General features: G+C 35.1%; 4 protein-coding genes across 8 annotated transcripts; 2 read left to right on the plus strand and 2 right to left on the minus strand.

Moving 5' to 3' along the window:
• The first annotated feature begins 668 nt into the window (after positions 1-668).
• On the plus strand, positions 669-5,518 carry LOC104725051 (serine/threonine protein phosphatase 2A regulatory subunit B''alpha). The gene is made up of 13 exons (XM_087473622.1): positions 669-1,308; positions 1,408-1,650; positions 1,934-2,039; positions 2,145-2,244; positions 2,500-2,605; positions 2,734-2,824; positions 3,216-3,357; positions 3,643-3,790; positions 3,906-4,015; positions 4,436-4,592; positions 4,688-4,813; positions 4,980-5,134; positions 5,289-5,518. The coding sequence occupies exons 1-12, from the start codon at positions 1,159-1,161 to the stop codon at positions 5,118-5,120; spliced, it is 1,620 nt and encodes a 539-aa protein (XP_087329748.1). The 5' UTR covers positions 669-1,158; the 3' UTR covers positions 5,121-5,134; positions 5,289-5,518.
• A 1,136-nt stretch (positions 5,519-6,654) lies between these two features.
• Positions 6,655-10,262, plus strand: LOC104725049 (G-box-binding factor 4). 5 transcript variants are annotated; one of them, XR_002034011.2, is made up of 4 exons: positions 6,655-7,829; positions 8,094-8,151; positions 8,223-8,521; positions 8,640-9,341. XR_002034011.2 is itself a non-coding variant. In XM_019232191.2 (2 exons), exon 1 carries the CDS (start codon positions 6,842-6,844, stop codon positions 7,820-7,822), a length of 981 nt encoding a protein of 326 aa, XP_019087736.2. In that variant the 5' UTR covers positions 6,655-6,841; the 3' UTR covers positions 7,823-7,829; positions 8,094-10,262. The 5 variants fall into 5 exon arrangements, 2 of the variants coding, with proteins under 2 accessions (XP_019087736.2, XP_010441945.2); XR_002034009.2 differs by having other exon boundaries at positions 8,223-10,262; XR_002034010.2 differs by lacking the exon at positions 8,640-9,341 and having other exon boundaries at positions 8,264-8,461.
• LOC104725048 (glutathione gamma-glutamylcysteinyltransferase 1) lies at positions 8,927-12,276 on the minus strand. Its single transcript, XM_010443642.3, has 9 exons — positions 11,886-12,276; positions 11,582-11,738; positions 11,244-11,482; positions 10,999-11,162; positions 10,843-10,894; positions 10,364-10,591; positions 9,801-9,987; positions 9,408-9,673; positions 8,927-9,194 (listed from the first exon to the last, which is right to left on the minus strand). The coding sequence occupies exons 1-9, from the start codon at positions 11,958-11,960 to the stop codon at positions 9,105-9,107; spliced, it is 1,458 nt and encodes a 485-aa protein (XP_010441944.1). The 5' UTR covers positions 11,961-12,276; the 3' UTR covers positions 8,927-9,104.
• Positions 12,277-16,106: 3,830 nt separating this feature from the next.
• LOC104725046 (uncharacterized) lies at positions 16,107-16,943 on the minus strand. Its single transcript, XM_010443641.2, has one exon. The coding sequence runs from the start codon at positions 16,805-16,807 to the stop codon at positions 16,352-16,354; it is 456 nt and encodes a 151-aa protein (XP_010441943.1). The 5' UTR covers positions 16,808-16,943; the 3' UTR covers positions 16,107-16,351.
• Between the last annotated feature and the right edge of the window lie 2,343 nt (positions 16,944-19,286).

The following is a 19,286-nucleotide window of genomic DNA, read 5'->3' on the forward strand; positions in this document are numbered from 1 at the left end:
TAAATTTTACAATTATTACTAATATTTATTAAAGTAGTTTTTAGCTTTAGGTTTTGTAAGAGGCTATTTTTTTGTAGCTATTTTCTGAAAAACATGTTTTCTTAAAAAATAGTAGAAAATCTAGTTTAGAGTGTTCTAACAAATTTTCAAGAAAAGAAAAAGAAAAAAAAAACTAATAATCTTTATTATTTTTGGTTTCTTCCATTCAAAACAAACTACCATTCAAGGTTTTAAACCAAAATGAAAACAAACTACCATTCAAGGATTTAAAGAGACAAAAATCAACACCAAAAATCAAAACTAAAAAAAAAAAATCTAAAACCAAAAACCATTTTTAAAACTACAAAACACTTGAGACTTTATTTTATTTTTAATCTAAAATCTTATAAATTTGTTCCTCATTTTACATGGAAAACATACACTGTAACAAAAACTGTATAAAATCTTATAAATTTGTTCCCCATCTAAGTAAGTTGATCTTAATCGTTTCCGCTAATCAATTGTCGTCATTAATCGCTGCGATTTGTTGTTACATACATACATATGAGAACTGAGAGACTTGTGGTTTAATCGTTGTCAACAGTGTCTGTTGTTGTCTACAAACACCCAAAACGAACAAAATTGGGCAAAGGATAAAAATGCTGGATTTGGTTGACTCTTTTTTAGTCAAAGTTGAGGACTCAAAACAGAAAATAAAACAAACACAAAATATACCACCGCACACCAGTCACCGCCGCTGAGTCTCTTTAAAGGCATAATAAATCAAAATTAAAATTACTTTTTTTTTTTTTTTTGGTCTCTCTCTTCCCAACTCTTGGATTCCCCCTTTCGAACTGATCGAGGAAATTGCAGCCGTCACTGATCTGCCAAGTTTCTTCTTCTACCTCCTCGATGCGTCAATCCTAACTCTTCTTTTTTTTTTTTTTTTTGTCTTAATTGAAAGCAGAACTTGTTGTATAGGAGAGGAACTCATCATCGATTTGGTCAGAGCTGCTTTTGTTGAAGAATTCCGAAATTTTCTTTAAAAGTTTCGTCGTTGTGGTTTGCTTCGTTACTTGTATAAGATTAATCTGAGGATTCTGGTGTTGGAGTTGCTCTCTCTCTCTCTCTCTGTGATTTTTCAAGTTACTGGAAGAAATTAGGGTTTTATAAGATTTCATGGATATCGATGGTGTAAACGATGCTCAGATATTGGATCATGAGCTCTTACAGCTTCCTGGTTTGTCTCCTGTTTCACTTAAAGCTAACCCTCATATCGCTGACGAACTCTTCTCCCAGTGGCTTTCACTCCCTGAAACTGGCCGTTTGGTAATTCTTTTATTCAATTTGCCTCTGCTTCTTCCTTCCGTTACGGGTTCTATGTGACCCTCTTTTGGCAATTCATTTGTGTGTGATGTTTTTTTGCAGGTCAAGTCTTTGATTGATGATGCCAAATCTAGCACACCAGTCAGTGTATCCAAGAATTGTACCAGTCTCAATGTTGCTTGTGGAAGTGCATTGCCATCTGTGTTTATGAACAGCGGCACTCCCCCGCTATCCCCACGAGGCTCACCTGGGTCTCCTCGTTTCTCCAGGCAAAAAGCAAGCCCTTCCTCTCTACAGTCTCCTCTGAAATCAGTCAGGGAACCAAAGCGTCAACTCATTCCTCAGGTTTGATTTTTATATCTTACAAACAACAGGAGAAAAGTACTTCCTTGCTTGACAGTTGACATTAATCTTTTTATATATAGTCACAGTCTTGTTGAAACTAGATTGTTGTAGCTTTCTAAGTAGATGCAGAACCATGAGAACAAATATAATAGAGACTACTTTCTTCGTTTAAGTAGAAACCTTTTTAACAAAATCCGATTTAACATGTTACATAGTTGAAGGGTTTAGCTAATAGTGTTTAACATTCTTGTTTGACCCTTCTGTGCCTTGATATGTTATGCAGTTTTACTTCCAACATGGGCGTCCACCTGCTAAAGAACTAAGGGAGCAATGCATATCCATGGTGGATCAATTTTTTAGTAACTATATAGACGGACTTCATATGGATGGTGATGTTTAAATTAAACCTTTTTTTCTACAACACAGTCCTGTTCTGTAAGGATCAGACAAACAGTTGATCTTACAAACACATGCTTGTTATTGTTCAATTGCAGAATTCAAATCCATTACTAAAGAAGTCTGCAAGCTGCCTTCTTTTCTTTCTCCTGTACTATTTAGAAAGATAGATACGAGTTGCACCGGTATCATTACAAGGTAACTCATTGTTTACTTTCTTCTCATATGAACAATAGTAGTCAAGTGTATATATACACAGGTATTCTTGTAATTTAATAATAGAACACATTGGTCTGCATTTCCAGATTCACGCTCAGCTATTTTTTTCCCGTAAATTGCACACCCTTAATGGAAATGGACTGTGGCATAATAATTTTAATACTTGATTGTTATCTTTGGCTAGTATCGTGAAATGCATGATATTTGGTTCCTGAATATAATGTTTTTCTGCAGGGATGCATTTATCAAGTATTGGGTTGATGGACATATGTTGGCAATGGACTTAGCGTCACAGATACATAATATTTTAAGGCAGCCAGGTTGCAAGTACCTTAGACAGGTCTCTTTCTGATCCTTCTCCCAGTTCTTCACCGCTGTTTTGATTTGCTTACAATGATTATCGTCTCTCTTGATTTCTTTAGTCCACTGTCCTGAAGGCTTATGTATTTTTTTTTGGATTGGGGATAGGCTGACTTCAAACCAGTTCTTGATGAGCTTCTGACAACTCATCCTGGCTTGGAATTCCTCAGAAATACACCTGAATTTCAAGAAAGATATGGTAAGAACTTGGTTTATAACACATTGATGTTTTGGTGTTTAATATCCATAGTTCTACCGGAATGTCTGTTTCATAAGTAGAATAAGACGGAATGTCTGTTTCATAAGTAGAATAAGACGTTCGTATGATTTCGTTCACACATATTTGATATTTTAAAACACGTTGATGAACTTGAAAGTGACAGCTCTAGCTTCCTCGTTGGCCTAGGAAAATCATTCTTCCCAATTTAATTCTATGGGCATTTTCCGTTAGAACTATCTTGAAAGTGATGAGATGACACTTGTACATATATAATATTTTCATGTGCGTACTGTTGTTATACATCTATTGACTAAACTTTTTTTTCCTGTGCTTGTTTCATTCATCACTGTATTCTATTCCGTCTTCCCAGCTGAGACCGTCATCTACAGAATCTTTTACTACATAAACAGATCAGGTACTGGTTGCATAACTCTTAGAGAGCTGAAGCGTGGGAATCTTATTGCTGCCATGCAACAAGTTGATGAAGAAGATGACATCAATAAAGTTATTAGGTGATTTTGTTTTCTTTTCATCATCTCTTTTTATGTACTTCAAAAAGATTTCAATTGCAATTTTATTTTATACTGAAAACCAGTTTAAGTTGTTTAAAAATTCATACTCAGAAATGAAAACCGTGTAGCATTGTAAGTAATATGGGTGGTGCGTAGCTCTTCATATTGTTTCTTAGTCCATATAACTCATAAGGGGAAGAAGTGTATTGGTAGTTCATATTGATACTTAGGCAGGACATCATGCATAATTTGACCATTCAATACGACATTTTCTTTGCTTTTCAGGTACTTCTCCTATGAGCATTTCTACGTTATATACTGCAGATTTTGGGAACTCGATGGCGACCATGATTTCCTTATTGATAAGGAAAATCTCATCAAATATGGTAATCATGCTCTTACCTACAGGATTGTCGACAGAATATTTTCACAGGTTTGCTCCAGATGTTAATATGTTACTTAACAGTCTCTTTTTCGAAACTTAATCGTTGTCTTATGGGATGTGTTTCATTCTCTCTTTATTGAAATTACGGCTGTTTCTCACTTAGGTCCCTAGGAAATTTACAAGCAAAGTTGAGGGGAAGATGAGTTATGAAGATTTTGCATATTTCATTCTCGCTGAGGAGGATAAGTCATCTGAGCCTAGTCTTGAGTATTGGTACACGTCTCTTCCCTTCTTTTCTTTTGTCTGTAGCGACTTCTCTTCAGCCAATTTTTCCGTTGGCTGCTTAGCTCAGTGTATCACTATAAATGTATAACTGCTGAGCCAAAACTTGTGGTATATGTGGCCTTCTTGATGGAACAATGTGTACCTGAGATTTTGTATTCACTATACATTAAATAGTACCATTATTTCATGAACATAAATTCACATATTGGAACTAAGTCATTTGTCTGCGTAGCGATCTGTAGCTCGTTTTTCATTTGAATCTCATGAACCTAGAATGCTTTCTATTGAACCGCTGATATGAGGGCATGCCTTGCTGGTATGCTTATTTATCTCCCATGGATGTTAAACACAGGATCTTGGCAGCTTTTTGTGTTTTTCCCTTGATATTGATCAAAACCATATTTACAGGTTCAAGTGCATAGACCTGGTTGGAGATGGGGTGATCACTCCCAACGAAATGCAATTTTTCTACGAAGAGCAGCTGCATCGCATGGAGTGTATAACCCAGGAACCTGTACTCTTTGAAGATATCCTATGTCAAATATTCGACATGATTAAACCAGAGGCAAGTTTGAACCATAACATAGTCTTTGGATATTCCTGGTTGTTCTGTTTATTTTTGCTTTTTTGAAACATCAATTTGTTAAATGACTCTTTCAGAAGGAGAACTGCATCACACTCCAGGATCTGAAAGCATCTAAACTTTCTGGAAATATTTTCAATATACTCTTTAACCTGAACAAATTCATGGCATTTGAAACTCGTGACCCGTTTCTCATTCGGCAGGTAATCCAAGTTTTTCTGTAGAGTTTTCTTCCCTCTATGTTATTCAATCCTTGGTTTGATATCTGTTGACAATGTGTTAGATTTAGCTAACCCAACTTCTACCGCAGTCGATTGTAGCTGTTCCAATCCGTGCTACTTCTAAATCAAGTTTGTTTCTATTTCACAGGAACGCGAGAATCCAACATTGACAGAATGGGACCGATTTGCTCAGAGAGAGTATGTGCGGTTGTCAATGGAGGAGGATGTGGAGGAAGTCTCGAATGGGAGTGCAGATGTTTGGGATGAACCACTCGAATCTCCATTTTAAGTGACTCATAAGAGGTACGTTGTTCCACACTGCTCAGCATTATAGTTCCAAAAATATCAATGTATGTATGAAATGGCGAATTCATGTGTAACCAGAGAGATGCTCCCATGAAAATAAAGCTTCTTCCTTTCCTTAAGACACTTTTTTTTTTTTTTCCGTTTTGCTAGTTTTTTGGTATCAAGAAGAAAAAGATGTTGGATCTTCTTAGCCCGTAACAGTCTCGAGATCGTCTCGCGGACAAGCACGAAAGCCTGTCCGTTCCACCCAGAGATTGCGTCTACGAGAGTTCTCCCACGACGTATGGGCTGTGTTATTTCGTGAAATATTTTTTCTTGCTTAGGTTTGTTCAGGTTGGACCTTTCTTCAATCTGTGTATATTATTTATATACGCCGGTTTATAGTGTTTTGTGGAACCAACAACAACGGTTTAATAATTTAAATCAAAAGAACTATGTACAAAGACACTTTTGGGTTTTTTTTTTTTTTTTTTTTTTTTTTTGGAAGAAGAGAAGGGTACAAATCTTGTTACTTGTTTTACATGTTCAAATATTTTCTATATGCTTATTTTGTCATCAGCAATTTTGTGCATATGATATTCAGATTATTTACTCATTCCAGTCTTTGTTCATCAGTCCACATAAAAAAGAACAAACATATTGAAGCTGAAAAATGAAAATCATGAAAAGGTGATGAAAATTTCCTTTTACAAAAAGTCGCTACAGACAAAAGCCTCTAAATATTCAGATTTTTGCCTAAGTTTTTTTGAGAAAAGTGGGCATTTCTTGCCAAAATCCCTTTATTTTACTTTACTAAAGTACTCTGAAGGGTTGGGAAAGTGATGGAAAGGAAAAATGTAAAAACTGGAGTAATAAGTAAATAATTTTTGGCTACCTTTTTTTTTTCAGCTTAACGTTTATGGATGTGGTAGGTAATTTTGTTGGTTGCAAATACCAATACCATAAATAACGGGAAAAAATTTCAGAGTAGTCATTTTTAAAAAAAATATTTCATCTTCAGAAAATGCAATCAATTATACAAAGACGATCAATTTAACATTTTCCTAACATTTAGAGGCTTTCAATGTCTTCGATGAGACTGTAAGAGATGTGTAAACTAATCACACCCGATATATATCTTGTTGATTGATTGAGACCGACACTGATAAATTTTGTTTGCAATGGAAGAAAAATCCAATACCGGTACCTTATACTTTTCATTTTCATATTGTCTATGGCTGAATGACAAGCATGAACTAGAACCAACTAGTTCGTCATCGAGTCAAACTAAAACGTCACTAAATAACCATATTTAAATGCAGTTATTATTATAATTATTCAGTTAATGAAGTCAAGTTAAATAATGCCTTAAATGATACTGAAAAATAATTGAATGCTTTGCAACTACATTATGATGACACGACACAAAAGTTTCCTAAAGTTAAATAAAAATCAAAATGGATAAGATTTTTTTTAACCTTATCCCTATTTTTGCCAAAAATATCATCTTTCGTTTTGAAATCTAAAAATTAAAACTCACGCGCCACAATGTGCGCGTTTAGTTTACTCTTTTTTTTTTTTTTCTTTCGGATTACAGTTTTAGGATAAAATTACCAAAAAGCTCTTTAGGGTTTCTCAATTCGATACTAAAAATCTCACAATTTGGCCGAGTCAAAGAAAGAAATCGAGTGATCCGATTCCGGCGAGAGAGGAAGACGAAAACAAATGGCATCGTTTCAGGTGATGCGTTCTTCAAATTCTAGAAACTCGGATCTATCTCATCGTATCCCCTCTTCTTCTTCTTCTTCGTCTATAAGACCTCCTCAACAGCAGTTCATGCGAGATCTCACTATCGGCTGTTACGGCGGAAGAAACGACGGAGGTTTATTATACAGTTCTACTTCGATGACGGTTGAAGGGATCTTACACGATGCTTTCGCTTCAGATCCACCTGCACCGACGGAGTCATCGCTTCTAGACGCTTCGATTACTCTCATGGATGCTTCTCCTGCACCGACGACGGTTGTTTCTGATGCTGTGGATCACGGCGGAGGAGTAACGGAGACGACGCGTGAGGGGAGGAGTGTTGATGAGGTTTGGAGAGATATGGTATCTGGAGAAGGGAAAGGTATGAAGGAAGAGACGCAGGAAGAGATAATGACGTTAGAGGATTTTCTAGCGAAAGCTGCGGGGGAAGACGAAGGTGGAGCGGCGGTTACGGCGGAGGATTTAGATGTGAAGATTCCGCCGCCGACGAATTACGGATTCGATCATTCTGCGCCGCCGCATAATCCGTTTCAGATGATTGATAAAGTTGAAGGATCGATTGTTGCGTTTGGGAATGGTTTAGATGTTTTCGGCGGAGGAGGAGGAGGAGTAGGAGCTGGTGGTGGAGCGAGAGGGAAGAGAGCTAGAGTAATGGTTGAGCCATTGGATAAAGTAGCTGCACAGAGACAGAGAAGGATGATTAAGAATCGTGAATCTGCTGCTAGGTCTAGAGAGAGGAAACAAGCTTATCAAGTTGAGTTGGAAACTTTGGCTGCGAAGCTTGAGGAAGAGAATGAGTTGCTTTCAAAGGAGATTGAAGATAAGAGGAAAGAGAGATACCAGAAGCTGATGGAGTGTGTGGTTCCTGTGGTCGAGAAACAGCACCAGCAGCAGCAACCACCGAGGTTTTTACGCAGGATTCGGTCTTTGGAATGGTGAAAAAAAGGTATAGACTTTTGGAGGATTTTTAGGATTTTAAGGTTTACTTTGTGTATGTTATGTGTGTGTGAGAGTGTAATGATTATGGTTAATAACTTATTATATAGATTGCATATGTTACAATACTTGATCTTGGGATGGGCACAACCTTTCTCTCTTCGCAAATAGAGTTTGAATCATTACGGTTCATGTTTGAGAAAAGAGTGAAGTCTTTTGGCAAAGTGAAGTGAGATTTTCCACTTTCTTGTTCTCTTGGCTTTCGATTTAGCAGAAGAAGTTGGTGACAGAGATGAGATACCTGTAAGGCTGTAACCACCCAAATTTCAGAGGTAATACACAGACTCGGCTCAGGAGTTCATTATTGTTTTAGATGAATTGAAAGCGTGTTGTATGGTAACAGATACTGATAATTTGCGACTCACACATCTTCGTGCTGCATAGTCGAGATAGTACCCACCGAATCGAGCTCTTTCATTTGGTTCTGAAGAGCTTGGTCTTTATTCCCAAGCCATTGAGCCATGTATGTGGAGGTAAAGCGAACAGAAGCACAGTGAACAGCAAAATAAATTCAATCTAGTATACCTTTTGGTGAACACTGAGAATTCAAGGGCACTCAAGACCACTGAAAGTATAGCCAAACCACAAAACGCCGGTTCAGACTTCAGACTGCGTTATCTCCAAAAAGCAAAACTGAATCTAGTATATCTCCTTCCTTAGTGCCTTTCTGAACCTGCTTCCTTGAAATTTGTCCGCAAAATCAACAACTTCCATAGGGCCTTTCTGAACCACTTATATGACTTCTTATATGAATTAATAGAGAACCAAACATGACCTGTACGTATCTGCCATCTGCCATTGTTCACCGGAGCAGTTACAGAGAATAGTAATCTTACACTGGAAGATTCGTGGCTTATTCATTAAAGGCAATGGATTTCATTCAGGTCTAGTACCTGGTCCGTTGATTGGTACCACTTGACAGGTTTGATTTTACTATAGATTTATATAAAAGGGTTCCATGTGGTCTTCTTGAATATGATGTGTAGTAAGCATACTTTTGTTCTATATACTTGTTTCTTCGTTGTTGATTCATAATTTGCAGTAGAGTGAGATGAATATGATTCTTAACTTTATTATAATTAGCAGTTTATAAATTGCGTATATTACAAATATCTCTCATTGTAGATGAGTTTGAATCATGCAGATAACAAAGAGACTTTCTAAATATTAGGGTTTGAGGACGTGGGATTCAGATGGTGGAAGAGAAGTCAGGGACGATGAATTACTAGGCACAGGCAGGAGCAGCGAGATCATCCTCTTCCTTGTTCTCTTGGCATCGTTTTAGCAGCTGAAGTTGCCGTCGAAGATGCAATACCTGTAATTACCCCAAATTCACCAATGTCACTCATCTGCCTGTATCCTAAAGATGAACTCGAATATAGTAACTCTCAGTATAGACTTAGGTTTAGTTTATTGTTGCTGCTCCTAAAGATTCGTATATATCCTCAGGATTAAAAAGATCTTATACATGTTCCACTAGAGATAGAACCGTGGCTCTTGACCAAAATAGAATTGGTAAATAAGTTACCTCTTCTTGAAGCAGAGTTGGGAGGGAAGCCACGGAAATGAGCTGCTTCATCTCTTCCATCAGAGCTTGGTCTTTGATCCCTGACCATGTCTGTGGAGGTAAAGCCAACAGAAGTGCAGTGAACACATCGTTTCCTGCTGGATAATTTGCTTCCGGACCACATTCACAGTCAGTTTTGGTTGATGGCACCAGTAGATCTACCTTTTGTTCATTCCCGTCACGCACCACAACTCCTGTCACCACCGTGCCTTCATCATCACCAGGACCTTGATGGGGAAACAAAAATTAAGAGCTGATATTGCTATTTACTAGTTCAAGTCCATTCAAGCCTGATCTAACAGGAACGTAAAAGGTCAACATTGTTTAAGAATAAACATAGCGTGATAGCGACACCTTTGATCTTCACACAAGTTTCCCGACAACAGAACTTCTTTGATGAGCATCCGGATAAGATTTCAGCTCCTTGGCAACAGGCCATTGCAGCAGTATATGTCAGACTGTCTTCATAACACACTGAGGATAAGAACTTATTGATGTGTTTGAACAGTTCAGTTTCGTGAACTTCTTTCAGCACCAATTCCTGCAGTAGATTAACTTAAGATTAGACGATTCAAAGTCAAGAGCATCCAAAGAAGAGCAAGGGTATCTTCGGAAAATGAATCAACGATCATATTTTTAGAGGAAAAAGAATGCGTCCTACTTCAAATAATGCGTCACACAAACCAACAATTCAGAGAGATGAACAAAAGTGCTAATCATCAGTGAGAAAAATATACACTTTTACTGTAATTGTATCATATATAATAACCAACAGCTCTACGCAAAACAAAGTGCAATGATATGGTCTTTTCCATAGCGTCATTTTCCCATTAGTCGGTGTTCTTCAAAGGGATGAAGGGTTATTTTCATGCAACTTTGGGTTTATGTGACATTGATGAATCTATACTACTGAATACCTTAAGGTTCAACCTCGATTTCTCCTCTGCGCTGAGATGTTTGTTGGAGTCCTCTGTAATTCGGATCTCAGCCACCCATCTGATGAATTGGTTGAAATTGGATGGAAGAGACTTGAACACAACTGATATGATTTTTTCCACAGAATCTACATCCTGTGAACTTACAAGACGAGGAACATCTTCCTTCAAATACTTGGCTGTGTCGATCCAGCTTTCATCCTTGCAGCTCTGGTATATATATGAGCAAATTTAGACCAATCTACAAGTTTTGTATTACCAAAATACCCATGATATGTACTAAGGATCTGAAGTTCACTCAATACACAGGGAGGAAATGTTTTATAGTTTTGAGCAAGGTGATTCACATTCACATCAAAGCAGTAAAGGTTGTGAGTGAGAAAAATGCATTAACAGAAGCAAAAAAAGGAAAAACAAACTATTAACAAAACACGAAGAGAACCATATCGCATCCAACATACCAGAGTATATAGTAATCCAGGTTCTCTGTGAGGTCTAGATATGAGCATGAACCTGGGAACAACAGAGAAAAACATCAGACCATATTCTACAGAAACAATTACATCCATGATACAGTTAAAAACTTATGAAAAAAAAGATAGGAAATGATTATGTACCCTCTGTGTTTCCCTGTAGACTTATCAATGCTGTCCATAGCTTCCCAAAGAAGTTCAAGAGGAACCCAGTGAGGAGGATACTTGAAACGAGCGGTATCAAGAATCAAAGCCATATCTCTCTCAGCATTATAGCCACCAATAGGTGAAAAGTGACCAGACCCAGTCTGCGATAAGATTCGTTAGAAATCCTGAATCAACATGGCAAGATCATTAAAAACGTTACAAAAATTTACCACAGAAGTTACCTGCTTAAACACGCCTCTGTGATACGTTGAGATCATATGACAGTTCTCAGAACGAGTGCATTTCTCGACCAATTCACGGAATTCGTCAATGCTGCTCTGACTCGTTCGGAAAGCCTCAACTTTAGCTCCAGAACAATGAGCCAAACAGACAACTTTCCCAAACGAGATACCCTTTTCCTTAACTACTTCAAGTGGCTCGCAGCAGTCAAGCATTGATTCATCAAACCACCTCCAAGGCCCTATTCTCCATATCATTAAACTAATGTGAGTCATCATCTACCCCTACAACATATCATGCTTCTCTAATACAAAAACATTATTAATCTCTATAGTCATACCTTTCCATTTACGACCAGGATCAATAGAAAGAGCATTCAACACGACTGCAAGGCTAGCCAAACCACAGTACGCAGGTTCAGACTGTGTCTGGAAATAAGAAATCAACCTGAAAAATCCTTCCATGGTTCCTTTCTGTAGCGCTTCATTGAAGATTAGCTGCCGCCACAACAAAAATAATAATCACAATTTCATAAATCGAGATTGGGGGAGATGAGATCGTAACTAATCGCGAAAACCCTAAATTTACAATCCGAATCCATGAAATACAATAAATAAAAACATGATCGATCCCAGTAAACGTACCTTGCCTTCGGCGGAAGAAAAGTCAATAGCCGGAGGAGAAGGAAGAGATCTCCGATATAAACTCGCCATAGCCATTTTTGCACGGATTGGTTTAGTGTCTATATATATATATATGTACAGTACTGAGAGAGATATTTACAGAGAACACAAAACACTTTTGTTCTGGAAGATTCGTTTAGTGGATGGATGGATTCGAAAAACAACGACACCAACTTTACCAACTCTCTCTCTCTCGTTTTAAAACTTTCGGCGTTGTGATTCGAAATTGGTACGACGACGATCCTTTAAAGTGACTTGTATGAAATTTGAGGAATGGTGTATTCAAATTGAGGAATGGTGTATTCAAATTGAGATTTTAAGTGACTTGTATGAAATTTACAAATTCTATGTTATTCAATCATGGATTTTAAAAAATCTATTAAAATTCACTGTTATTGAACTGATGATTTAAAAATCTACTTTAAAATCCACTGTTATTGAACTGATGATTTAAAAATTTACTTTAAAATCCACTGTTATTCAAAACAATTTTGCACTGTTATTCAAAACAATTTTGTGGATTTGGATTTTAATGATTTTTAGGATTCTGGAGGATTTGAGAGGATTTGTTTAGTTAAAAATACAAAAATCTAAGGAGGGTGTATTCAAACCATGATTTTGGAGAATTTGATGGGATTTAGGAAATTTAGAATTTTGATAGATTTTAGAGAAGTTCACATGATTTTCTGTGAAATTCTTTCAAATCCCACCTAAAACCATGAGATTTGGATTTCTGTATTTTTAACTAAACAAATCCTCCAGAATCCTAAAAATTATTAAAATCCTAATCCACAAAACTGTTTTGAATAACAGTAGATTTTAAAGTAGATTTTTAAACCATCAGTTCAATAACAAGAGATTTTAATGGATTTTAAAATAGATTTTTAAATCATCAGTTCAATAACAGTGAATTGTAATAGATTTTTTAAAATTCATGATTGAATAACATAGAATTTGTAAATTTCACACAAATCACTTAAAATATCAAGTTGAATACACCCCCTAAATCTCATGGTTTTAGGTGGAATTTAAAATTTTTTTACAGAAAATCATATTAATTTCTCTAAAATCTATCAAAATTCTAAATTTCCTAAATCCCATCAAATTCTCCAAAATTATGGTTTGACTATACCCCTTCGTTTTGATGTCAATGCTCTTTCTCTCTCACTCACTTGGTCAAATCAAAACGTGCAAAAGCCGTTAGTGATCCATCAAACCCATCTGGTTCGGTTCGGTTCGGTTTTTAGTATGAAACCGACATAAGGTATTTCTTCACATTTGATTGTATGAATTGGTTTGATCACGCTATTAGTATTTTGAGTGGTATACTGGTATCCTAGCAATCAAAAGATAAGGACTCAGCTAGATTTTTTTAATATTAAGAGTTTTGATTTCCTAGAATACTAGCAATCTTTGATTATATGCACCAAGTAGAAAAATTGTCCAAATGCATGGACATGAAATCTTTTATGTTGCAGTTTTGGAAAACTTTTTTCTTTTTTTTTTTTTTTTTTTTGTCAAACGCAGTTTTGGAAAACTATATGAACAATTTTATTGAGAAATTTAATATTTTGCAAGTATCTTTATTATTTTGTTTGTATGTGTTTCTCTATTATTTATAAGTACATTCATATTTGTATCATGTAATGTTTTCTACTTTTATTTGTTAATATTGTGTATAATATTATTTTAATGAACATTTGTATTTTTATTCATGAAAGCTGTATCATCATAAGTCATAACATATTAATGTTGATTATTGAACTAACGTGTGAAGAGCTAAGTAAAATATAAATCCTTTCAACAGTCCCGGCCCAAAGAAATTGAAGGCATTTCGGCAAAAAAACTTTTGGCCTTTTATCACTATAATTTGTTGTTTTTTTTTGGTAGGGACTATAATTTGTTGTTTACTATTTTAAATTAAATTTTGGTGTTTTATTATATAAAAAAACAAAAAAAACAAATCATCATTTCGCATATAAATCATCCTAGAAAAAGGAAGATATTTATTGTCACACATATCATTCACATATTGCATCATCTCTGTTTTGATAAAGAAAAGATGGTTTGTTTTACATAACCAAAAAACATTAAATCGGCCATGACTTAAAGACATTGTAATTGCTTATATAGATTAGATAGATGATGATTGCATCTGTTAGCGTAGATATCCTACGATTCTAGTATATCACATATAGTTCCGTGTATATTTGACCTTATCTTGTAACATACACTATATATATCTTATGAATACAATCTCTCCGATCACGGAGTTTCAGATTACATGGTATCAGAGCTTTTTCTTTAAACTTTTGATCCTCTTTTTTATCCGTCTTCATCTTGTGTTTTTCGTTTCTTCTCCTTCTTTTCTAGTTTCAATTTTTTTCCTGTTCTCTTCATCATGTCGGGACCGCTGGCCACTGCGACTATCACCGCAACCGCAACCGCTCCCGCGAATGATAAGCCATACGGAATCGCTCAGATGCTTACATACCCATTCAACTCGATCTCAAGAAGCTGAATTATGACGTTTGGCGTGACCTCTTTGAGACTCACTACAGCAGCTTTGGTGTCCTCAGACACTTTAATGGATCCTCTGCCCCGTCTCCCGACGATGCGAAGCAGTGGAAGGAACGTGACGACCTCGTGATCGGAGTTTCATCAGATTACAGCGTCATCTCTTTAGGCGGAATTGATGAGATTCTTGTGGGAAAAGGAAAAACATTAGTAAATAGAAAAATAATGCACACTGAAACACTGCAATGGGGATTCAATTTAGATTTCCATAAACATCTTACATCTCTAGATGAAACGTCTTCTTGGTTACAAGACAAGATCATGTTATAAACAAGACTTTTGATTACTCATGATTAGGGAAGGTTATCAAGTCGTCGTTGGTTTTAGGACTGAAATTGTTATAAGCTTCTCTGTTTATATATTCCTATTGTGCTGGTGTTTTCTTGTTTTGCTTCCTTCATGTCTTCATTACAATTCAATTAAATTTTCTTCTAATTTATAAATTTCAAATACTAGAATTATGAAGTAAAAATTCTATTGTGCATAGACATATATATGTATGTATATTATATACCCAGCCTGCTGTACTTAGAACCCTCTATCCCAACCAATATGGGCCACAATGTTCCATATTTGCAATTTGCAGCTGGCTGTGCTATAAACGAAAATTTTCAAAAATTACAGATGAACAAAAATTAAATATAAGAATTTAAAGAACTCACCAAACCTTGAGGAAATGTACTTGGTCGTCAAACATATATCAGAAAAAAAAAAAAAAAAAAAAAAACAGACTGTATTTTAATTTTAACAAAACGTTCAATAAATATGAGAAGCTTGAGTTAGAAAAATCAGTGAAAAACTAATGAAGTAAGTGTTTTTTTTTTTCGTATAGTATAAGCAACAATTGAAGTTGAAGAGTCGTCATTAAAACTTTATTGACCTATATGCTATATAAATCAAAGAAATGGTCAAATGGATAAACAAAAAATTAGACCTGACTGGTTTGATGATTGCAGTTAACTTCAATGCCGTGAATTACATACGATGGGCACCAGAACGATCGAACAGAACCAAACTCATCGCTGAGGTTAAGACCAAACAAACACGGAACGTATATAAAAAAATTCATGTTCTTGATTTACCCAACCAGTATTCAAGTATTGGCCTTTCAACATCATCATCATCACCCACCCTCATACGAACTTATTGAGATTTAAAGCATCAAACACAAATTAACCATTTACTAAAAATGGAAAGAAAAATAAAAACAATTAGCAAACGCAAATGGCATCATTACATCAACCACATCTAAAAAGTTCATTCTCTTAAAATGAAACAGACACAAAAAAAAAAAAAAGGTCTGAAATTTTCCTAATTCCTGTTTAAGATTTCTCATGAAAAGTCTCAAGTCTTTAACCAAATTAGCAAAGCAGAGATTAACACAGTAGTAATCAAAAACTTTACAAACTCAAAACAGAGATTGCTTTTTTAATCAGTTCATGCAAGAAGAATCAAACTGTACCAGATTATTACCAAAGGGACTGATGATCGCAACTTCATCTGCTTCTCATTGTCCAAACGAATCGGATCTAAAGATTTTATCATTGATCATGTTTGTTCATCATAAGAAAGATCAGTAATAACATCAAAATAAATAAACGAAAATTTCAGAAAAGAGAGGTTAAATCTGGATTCAGTTTTTTCAAAATTTAAAGCATAGATTTGGCTAATCGAAACCATAACAAGATTTTACAAAATTCCAATTAAAAACCCTAAACATTTCTGAGTCAATTTCGAAGAAGACGACGATAGAGATAGAGATAGAGAGAGAAGGTGGAACGTTTCTGTGTTAGCCCGTCATGTTATTTAAAAGACAGACCAATCACATAGCTCCAGGTGGATTTACGGCATCACGATTTAAGGAAACGGGCAAGCTGTGAAGGGTTGACGATACCGGGCAAGTGTGCGCCATCTACCCGGAGTATGTTAGCAACCTCCACATATCTCCTCCGTTTATGATGATGATCACTCGGCTCTACTACATCATCATGGCTCGGCTTAGTTTTTCTCGTCTCAGTTAATTGGGCCGTAAATGGGCCGGCTTGGGCTCGAGCCGGATTCCAGACTTCTCCGAAGAGTGTGCCTTTGTTGAGAAACTCGTGAGCCAAGTATCCGGCTAAGAGTTGGTTCGAACAACCCGGCTCGGCTACGGCGGCGGTTGTTGGAGGAGGGATGACCGGAGTTTTCTTGAGGATAGATTTAATCGGCGGCGGTGGTGGATTTTTAACGGCGGTTACCGTTTGTTTGCCGGCTACGGCGCCGGAGATAGCTCGGCGTGGGGGAAGACGCATTGTTTTTGTATTCATGGCTGTTTTCTATTGGGTGCATGCCACGTCAGCAATGGATTTTTAAAAATACTTTTACTGCGGTGAAACAGTAATTAATTCTTAAATAACAACAACAACCCGAGATAGCTTTTTATATATTTATCTCTTTTTGTAATTCAAGAAATAAATAAAATTAGAGAAAGAGAGAGAGAGAGAGAGAGAGAGATGAGACGATTTGAGGGAGAGAAGAAGAAATGAAAGGACAAGGGGATTTGAAGTAGGGTTCGGACAATATATAGAAGCCTGACATTTAAAGTACCCTTTAAAATCTCATAAATTACAGCTAAATACCATCTATGTGGCAATGACTTTTTTGTCCTTTTTTCTTTACCACATCTTCTAATTTAGGTTACCAATAGAACAAGTAAGGGAAAAACAAAACATTAAAGAGCTTTTTGGGGTAGAAAAAAAAAGAATCTCCTTTTTTTATTTTTTTTTCTTTTAATTCTCATGAATATGAATAGATTAGATTCTGATTTTATAGGTTTTCAATTTCATTACCAAATAGTTAAAGTATATAATTATTACACAAGACCTAATATAAGTTATTTTCCCTGTTTTCAACTGAATATTATATTGAATTACATTAGAAAAATATATGAAATCTTAAATAGTATTCCAAATATTAATTTAATATTTTTTGGATTAAAAAATAAAAAACTGGATTTAAAGTGCACATGCTCTATCTCGCAACACAATTTAATTGTATATTACATCATTAATAAAATTAAAATTTAATCATATACACTTATACCAATGGCTAAGACTTAATACTTTTCATATCAAAATAATATATGCATTATATCAATATTATATTACTTAATAGTAAAAATAACTGAAAAAAATAAAATGTAATTCTCAAAAAAAAAAACTAATATTATCTCATATTTGAAAAACTAAGACAACCTCATAAGAAATTATTTTCTTACAAAAAAAAAACGCTTTAACCATAGAACAAAGTTTAATTAATGGTGGTGTAAATGAAGAAACTATTTTGTTAGGAGACAATTCATTTGTTTTTTTTTGGTAATGGACAATTCATTTGTTTATATAGAGGTAAGTATTTACAATCATTTTTATGTAAGGGTTAATAAATTTATACATAATGTATTAGAATCATCTTTATATATTTTATAATCATTTAAAATTCTTTATAGTTATCTTTATAAATTTTTAACTTGTTAAAACAAAACTTGTGTATTATACATAACAAAATCTCTAATATATCAAATTTGACACGTGTCGCGATCACATGAGTTACTAACTTTGAAAATCAAGCTTTATATAATAAGATAGTTATAGATTTATATTATGTTAATTGATTTATGTTTAATATATACTATAACAATAAAAAATGAGGATTTAAAATTATCTATTGGTACTATATGAGAGCATATTGACAAAAATAGAAATTTTTCTTTTTCTTATAATTTCAAAGTTTATTTTTGATTTTTCTTGAATATTTTCCTCCCAATGCTAATAACAGTCTGAAACCTATATATACAATTCAAACACCAAGTATTTGACCTACATAATATCATTTCCTTAGAAATATGAAAACTCATGAGTCATAAAGAAGATTTGGCCGGCCACAAACCCATTTCATCTCTCATCGATCAAACATTATAACATTTTAGGAGATAAACATGAATCTTCCTTACCCAATTCTCAAATATACCCACTAGAAGCATCTGCATATACCCAATGTCCCACACAATTTTTGTTTCAAAGAGAATTACCCTTTAAAAGGCATCTCCATACACCTTTTATATGCATTCAAGTTTTAAAAAAAAAATTGACATCTTCTCTAACTTGTGCGATAAAAAAATTATTGTAAAACCACCACTTTAATATTTCGTGATCATAACGGTTTTCATTGATCGATCGACATGTCAGACATACATCCTCAAAATAGCAAAACATCGAATGCGTAGGATTTGTTTTGCCAGTGAAAACATTGTCAATGATACATTTGAGCGAATGGAACCCCTTATATTTGCCATTGTGCCAAGATATGTGGCAAGAGAGTTATGGCTGCACAAAAATATGCAACAAGTCATTATCCACAATAAAACTAGTCGGTTTGCAAAAGCCAAAAGCAATCAAACCTTAACCAATAAAACTAGTCGGTTCGAAAGCATTACACCATTAATCATCAACAAACATCCCTCGAGAATGTTTGAGATGCATAAGGTGTAAACCTAAGCAAAATAACCCGTAATGGCTTTTCCATTATATAGTGGACAGAGATATGATTAGCATGATTATCACGCAAATCTATTGGATCAAAAGATGAAAATGACTTTGGGTCAAGTAAAATCTTCTGACTGTTGAAAAAAATTATGTCTAGTTTTTAGCTATAAGGTTGTGTAGATAATAAGTAGATTGTTGTTCTATTGGTTCATGTAAAGAAGGAGCCTTAAGACTTTGAATTAGATATTCCCATCTAGTTAAGGTA

This window comes from Camelina sativa, chromosome 11, assembly GCF_030686135.1.
Source record: "Camelina sativa cultivar CO46 ecotype springtype chromosome 11, ASM3068613v1".
In the NCBI taxonomy this organism is placed as follows: Eukaryota; Viridiplantae; Streptophyta; class Magnoliopsida; order Brassicales; family Brassicaceae; genus Camelina; species Camelina sativa.